Source organism: Otolemur garnettii, unplaced genomic scaffold (assembly GCF_000181295.1).
Source record: "Otolemur garnettii isolate 467f Iridium unplaced genomic scaffold, OtoGar3 scaffold00007, whole genome shotgun sequence".
NCBI classification, from domain to species: Eukaryota; Metazoa; Chordata; class Mammalia; order Primates; family Galagidae; genus Otolemur; species Otolemur garnettii.
Window position 1 is genome coordinate 9,090,634 of NW_003852402.1, and position 6,736 is coordinate 9,097,369.

The window sequence follows — 6,736 nt, forward strand, 5'->3', positions numbered from 1 at the left end:
GTGGTCCCAGCTACTTGGCAGGAGACTCGCTTGAGCCCAGGAGTTGGAGGTTGCTGTGAGCTGTGATGCCACAGCACTCTACCCAGAGGGACAGCCTGAGGCTCTGTCTCAAAAAAAAAAAAAATTTTTTTTTTTTCAGTAGTTCAGGGGCAGCGCCTGTGGCTGAAAAGAGTAAGGTGCTGGCCACATATGCCGGAGGTGGTAGGTTCAAACCCAGCCCTAGCCAAAAACTCCAAAAAAAAAATTTTTTTTTTCCCAGAAATTTAAATGGAAAACTTTCCTGCTCACCTGCCTGCTGTCTCACCTGATTGTCTTATCTGAAGAATTACAGGAGCCTGCCACGCATCCAAATCCCCTCTGGCCCTAGCCTGTGCTACTGCTCTACTTAATAATGTCCCTTGATAGCTGGGGAATGTAGATGTTAATGGGCCACTAGCTGGCACCAAAGGTCTATTCATTGTAGTAACAGGTTACTGGTGGGACCTGCAAGCCCTGTACCCTGTGCCCTGAGTTCTGCAACTAAGGGAGCTGGTGGAGGACAATGGTATGGTGAGGATACTAATGGCTGAGACGGCTGTGGTGTTGGCACAGGATTCTGAGACTGCGATGGCAGAACAGCTGCCTGAACTGTAACTGGAGGTGTCTGTACAGGGATTGGAGGAGGAGCAACTGAAAATGAAACTGGTGTAGACGTGGTGCGTCTCTGCTCCAGATTTACTCGAGTCTGCCCTGATGGCTCCCCTTGATGGCTCCCCCTGAGCCCGTGATGCTGTAAAAGAAGACAAAGTGACAATTTCTGTTAACTGTTCTGTGTCCTCCTTAGAAATATGACTCACAAACAAAAAATCAAAAACAAAAACAATAACAAAAAAGAAAAATGACTCACATTATCATTTATTAGTGCAGCAGCACTCATCTTTTTTTTTTTTTTTTGTAGAGACAGAGTCTCACTTTTTTGCCCTTGGTAGAGTGCAGCAGAGTCACTCCAGCAACCTCCAACTCCTGGGCTTAGGCGATTCTTCTGCCTCAGCCTCCCAAGTAGCTGGGACTACAGGCGCCTGCTACAACACCCGGCTATTTTTTGTTGCAGTTTGGCCGGGGTTGGGTTTGAACCCACCACCCTTGGTATATGGGGCCGGCGCCTTACTCACTGAGCCACAGGCGCCTCCCAGCACTTCATCTTTTTTTTTTTTTTGAGACGGAGCCTCAAGCTATCCCCCTGGGTAGAGTGCCATGGCATTACAGCTCACAGCAACCTCCAACTCCTGGGCTCAAGCGAGTCTCCTGCCTCCGCCTCCCAAGTAGCTGGGACCACAGGCGCCTGCCACAACGCCTGGCTATTTTTTGGTTGCAGCTGTCATTGTTGTTTGGCGGGTCCGGGCTGGGGATTCGAACCCATCACCTTAGGTGTACGTGGCTGGCGCCTTAGCTGGTTGAGCTATAGGCGCCGAGCCGCACTCTCATCTTGATACAAACCAATCTTGTTGCTGTTTACCCTCTAAGGGTGCAGCTGGCCCTTCTTCAGTGGGGGTCTAGACTGCCTCTAAAACTGTATGGACTGTAGAGCACACTGACCATGCAATGATTGGTATGGGTTGTCCTTTTCTCTGTGCTTCTTTAAACGTTCCAAATCTGCTAACTCTAGAGTGCCTTCTTTTGGGAACCATGGACAATACCTGCCCACTATTTCAAAAAGAGTAATTACCAGCCCAGGCCAGCTAAAATCAACAATGACAACTGCAACAAAAAAATGGCCGGGCGTTGTGGGAGGCGCCTATAGTCCCAGCTACTTGGGAGCCTGAGGCAGGAGAATTGCTTGGACCCAGGAGTTTGAGGTTGCTGTGAGCTATGGTAGCACAGCACTCTATTGAGGGCGACATAGTGAGACTCTGTCTCCAAAAAAAGGAAGGAAAAAAAAAAGAATAATTAAAATTTCTGCACTGACCTAATTCCTTGTTTGTAAAATAATCCTGAGGAAATTAAGATACTTAGAATATTTAATATTCGCTTGTCCCATGGTTACCCTAGATTCCTCTGAACACACAAGCTCACCGCTCTGCTTTAGAAGATGTTTTCGGGAGTCACTTGTCCTCAAAACCTTGCGAGAATTCACATGCTCTGGCATTGCTTCACTAAGGCAAAGGGAAACCAGGTGGGGTACCAAATGCAGGACTCCAGCCTCCACACGGCTTGTGGGTATCCCTGATGCTTGGCGGTGACAAGAGAATTAAGAAATAAAAGCAATGGAGACAGAGTAAGATTTAAAAAGATTGGGGCTAAGGTACTAATGCCACTTAAAGTGAGAGACAGTGAAGGCCCCGTTTACCGTATTTATTGTATATGTTATCATTTAAATCAATCACATGAATAATCACAAAAGGAACAAAACCTTTTTTATCCTGTTATTCTTTTGGCATTTGCAATTTCAACTAAGCTGCCAACTTTCCTGATCCTTGCTATTTCATTCTGCTGTAATTGTAAACTAAAAGAATGGAGGAATGCAGTTGTACGAGGAGCCAGGTTTTGAAGCAGGATGTGAAAGCAGTGACAGGTTTGACAGGGCACACAGATTCCACAGGAGGGGCTTAGAGCTTTGGATCCCCACAGGGCAGATAGGCTAATGCCACACCCATAGCGTGAGCGGGGGTGGGGGGTGAGGGGGGGTGGGGGGTGTGTGTGTGGGGTGTGTGTGTGTGTGTGTGTGTGTGTGTTTGTTTTCCCTTATATAAACCCAAGAGGCTTTTCCCCTTATCTAAGAGCCAGCTGTGCACACTGTCCCCAATGCATGTTGTAGCAGCCCATTAACCTGCAGAGACCTGGTACAGTCTCTGTAGGACAAGGTCAGGCCTCAGTAGGACATTTTTGTCGTTTACTCTAAAGCCTTGGCTGTTGTTTTCAACAAACTTTTAGAGGCTTCCGATATGCATTGGGGTCTCCCTTTGGACATACTTTCCCCAAATGTTCCTTTCTCCATTAGCCACTTGTCCTTTGCCTCGCAATCCACCTTTAATTATTCCATAAATCCCTTAATAAAAGTAAATCAAGGCAAAAACTTAATCTTATCAGCATATGCTTCCCAGCCCCAGCCTTACAGCTTTCCGCCCCCAATCCCCAGAGCCCTAGGCGAGTCTATACTCACCCTGCTGCCCAGCTGATGGTCTCTTGGTGGTCGCCAAAGCATGTTGCTGGACCAGTGGGTCCATCTGCCTGTCATGCATGCCAAACAACAGAGAAGCAGATGAGAGACCAACACCTTTGCTTTATTTATAGAAAAGGCAGCAATTCCAGAGAGCAGCAAGGGTATCTCATCAAAGAGCTGCTCTCATCTCCTGTTTTCCTTTGTCAGTGTTATACATTTACAGCTGGGGCCAAAAGGAGCCATGTCATCAATCACCATAATATACATCACACAGATCCCCCTATAGGTTTCAAGGTTACAAAACATTGCCCTGTTTTCCAAAGTGCTTGTAAACCTCAAAGCATTCCTCCTCTAGACAAAATTTATAGTGAGTTAACACTCTTATGCTCTCCCACGTGCACAACTGCCTCGTTCTTTCACTGGTACCATGGGCCTTTGTGTCTGATTTCCTAACTTTATCTATGACAGAAGGCCTTGTACATGAACAGACCGCTCCAGATGGTGGCACATGGCCCTGCCAGGCCCTGTCTAGCAGTGCCCTGTATGTAATGGCTATTTTGGATAAAAGTAGGTGCCATCAGAAGGAGCTGGGTCAGGGCTGAGGGCTGAGGGGAAGGAGGTCACTCCAGGAGCAGAAAGGGGCCTCTGACAGGAAGGGCCCTGGAGAGCAGGGAGGAGGCCTTGAGATGGGGGGAGCACCAGGGCAAGAGGTCCAGGCCTGAGTGTGTCGGGTCAGGGACCCAGGAAAGGCTGAGGGGGAGCTCAGAGGCCAGGGAGATAGGATTTGGTGCCAGGAAGCCTCTTACTCGAGAATCTCCTGCAGCCTGGGGACCAGGAATTCATAATTTTCATTCAATCCATTCCAAGGCACGAATTGCTTTCCCTGGTTGTACACAAAGTTGTCCCAACAGTATTCAAATTCTAAAATCAAAGCATGGAGAAAGCAATCAGGTCCCAGCAGGCCCCTCTCCCCCTGCCCTCCCAAGGCTGGGTCAGACCTGGGCAGGCTCCCCTGGGACACTCATCCTCCTCTGGCATCCAGACCCTGGTATTTCCCATGGTGTCCCTACCACAGCCATACCGCTGACCCCCCGCTTCTCACCTATAACAGACATGATGTCCACATTGGCCCCTTCTTGATACATCCTGCGAAGTCCCCTATGCATTTCTGGGTCACGATAGTAGTAGAGGCGGGCAACGAAAATGGTCAGGCTCACATTTCTGTGTTTGGCCAGAAAATTAGCCACAAGATCTGCACAGTCAGCACAGGGACTCCAGGATAAGTACCAAGTGAATTGGCAGCAGAAGTCAGGGGGCAGATCCTGAAGCCAAGTGAAGAAGCGTACTTCTGCATGGCAAGGAGTCTTGGGAGGGCTCTGGGAGAGAAGAATGGAAGGGGGTGTTCTGGGTAGAGGGGCAGGCAGAATGCAGGGGTGGGGCAGTGGTAGGAGGGGGCAGGCCAGGAGCCCCAGGGCACCTGCTTCCTCCAGGTTCCTTCCTTCACCCCTGCCCTCTTCTGTTCTGTCCTTTAGTTCCCCTGGCCCCTTTTGTGACCCCTGCATGGGTTCTATCTGCCCTGCTCCTGGTGTCCACCTAGGAGGCATCCTGAGCACCCGCCTGCTGTCTGTTGGGCAGGACTGTGGAGCAGCACCACCCATGGGGGCCAAAGGACATGGGTGGCTGCTGAATACTTGAAATGTGGCTCTGAATTGAGAGGTGGGCACGGGCGAATGACACAGTTCATTTCAAAGAATAAAAAGGACACCAACTGTCTTGTGAGAAACTCGTGTCAACCACAGGTTGAAATAATATGCTGGAGACATGGGACAAATAAGATATAAAAATCAGTCTCGGGTGCTGCCTGTGGCTCAGTGGGTAGGGAGCCAGCCCCGGGCGAACTGCAACAAAAAAATAGCCAGGCATTGTGGCGGTGTCTGTAGTCCCAGCTACTCAGGGGGTTGAGGCAAGAGAATCGCCTAGGCCCAGGAGTTGGAGGTTGCTGCGAGCAGTGTGACACCCCACACACTCTATTGAGGGTGAGAAATCAGGGGACTTGGAAGGGCATGCCCAGCAGGAGGGCTTTCCACAGTGCTCTGTCCCTGAAGCCTGCTGGACACAAAATTCAGTTACAAGACTTTGGGAAACACACTGAGCAATGAATTCTGACCTTTTACTTATGCTCAAAATTCGTTTCTGAGGAGGCCTGTTAAATTAGGCCTGCAAATGATAATAAAATCACACTATACACAGTTTTTTATGTTTTTTTTTTTTTTTTTTTTGAGACATGGTATCACTGTTTCCCTGGGCAGAGTGCTGTGGTATCATCATAGCTCAGTAACCTTCATTTCTTGGGCTCAAGTGGTCCTCCGGCCTCAGACTTCTGGAGGCTGCCCACCATGATACAGGGTTACTTTGCCTATTTTTAGTAGAGATGGGGCCCTGCTCTTGCTCAGGCTGGTTTTGAACTCAAGATCAAGCAATCCACCTGCCTTGGCCTCTCAAAGAGCTAGAATTATAGGAGTAAGCCACCAGACCTAGCCTACACAGGGTTTGTGTTTTTGTTTTTTTTTTTGAGACACAGTCTCACTATTTCTCCCTCCATAGGGTGCCATGGTGTCACAGCTCACAGCAACCTCAAACCTTTGGGCTTAAGCAAGACCAACTTTTGGGCTCTTGCCTCAGCCACTCAAGTAGTTGGGACTACAGAAGCCTGCCACAACGCTAGGGTAAGTTTTTGTTGTAGTTATCATTGTTGTTTGGCAGGCCTGGGCTGGGTTTGAACTCTTCAGTGTATGTGGCTAACGCCTGAGCTGCATAGCTACAGGTACCAAACCATTTTGTTTTGGGGTTATTTTTTTTGAGACTGAGTATTACTTTGTTGCCCTTGGTAGAGCACCATGGTGTCACAGCTCACAGCAACCTCAAACTCTTGGGCTCAAGTATTGCTCTTATTTCAGCCTCTCCAGTAGCTGGGACTACAGGTGCCCGCCTCGGCCTTACAGAGTGTACACAGGATTTGTTAATCCTAAATAATGTTGGTTTCTTCCCAACCTGATTCTGGTATAGCATCACATGAAAGCTAGAAGACCTTCAGGTTAACCTAAGCATTCCTTTCTGCTGACTCCGGACCTTTTAGACAAGTGATTTTCAAATGGTGTGCCATGAAAAGGTTTCAGGTGTGCTGTGAAAAATTTTAAAGATCATTAATTAGATAATTTTCAAAAGAAATTCAAAACAGGCTTGGTGCCTTGAGTTCAGTGATTAGGATGCTGGCCATATACTCTGGGGATGGCGGGTTTGAATCTGGCTGCGGCCTGCTAATCAGTGAGAGCTATGACAAAAAAACAGCTGGGTGTTGTGGTGGGCGTGTGTAGTCCCAACTACTTGGGAGGCTGAGGCAAGACAATCGCTTAAGCCCAGGAATTGGAGGTTGCTGTGAGCCGTGACGTCATGGGACTCTACCGAGGATGACATAATGAGACTCTGTCTCAAAATAAAAAAAATTTCAGGCTCGGCGCCTATAGCTCAACCGGCTAAGGCGCCAGCCACGTACACCTAAGGTGGCGGGTTCGAATCCCCAGCCCGGACCCGCCAAAC

At 48.7% G+C, this 6,736-nt stretch overlaps 1 protein-coding gene across 2 annotated transcripts in view; it reads right to left on the reverse strand.

Annotated features, from left to right (window-relative positions):
- Positions 1–241: 241 nt before the first annotated feature.
- Positions 242–6,736, reverse strand: part of LOC100950473 (DNA dC->dU-editing enzyme APOBEC-3F-like) — a 15,992-nt gene continuing 9,497 nt past the window's right edge. The window contains exons 6-10 of one of the 2 annotated variants that reach the window (XM_023509455.1): positions 4,242–4,515; positions 3,946–4,060; positions 3,140–3,207; positions 2,053–2,202; positions 242–769 (exon numbers count right to left, since the gene is read on the reverse strand). In XM_023509455.1, coding sequence (XP_023365223.1) covers positions 471–769; positions 2,053–2,202; positions 3,140–3,207; positions 3,946–4,060; positions 4,242–4,515 — 906 coding nt within the window. In that variant the 3' untranslated portion in view covers positions 242–470. Of the gene's footprint in view, positions 770–2,052; positions 2,209–3,139; positions 3,208–3,945; positions 4,061–4,241; positions 4,516–6,736 lie in introns of both variants that reach the window. The other variant, XM_023509454.1, reaches the window with a different exon arrangement.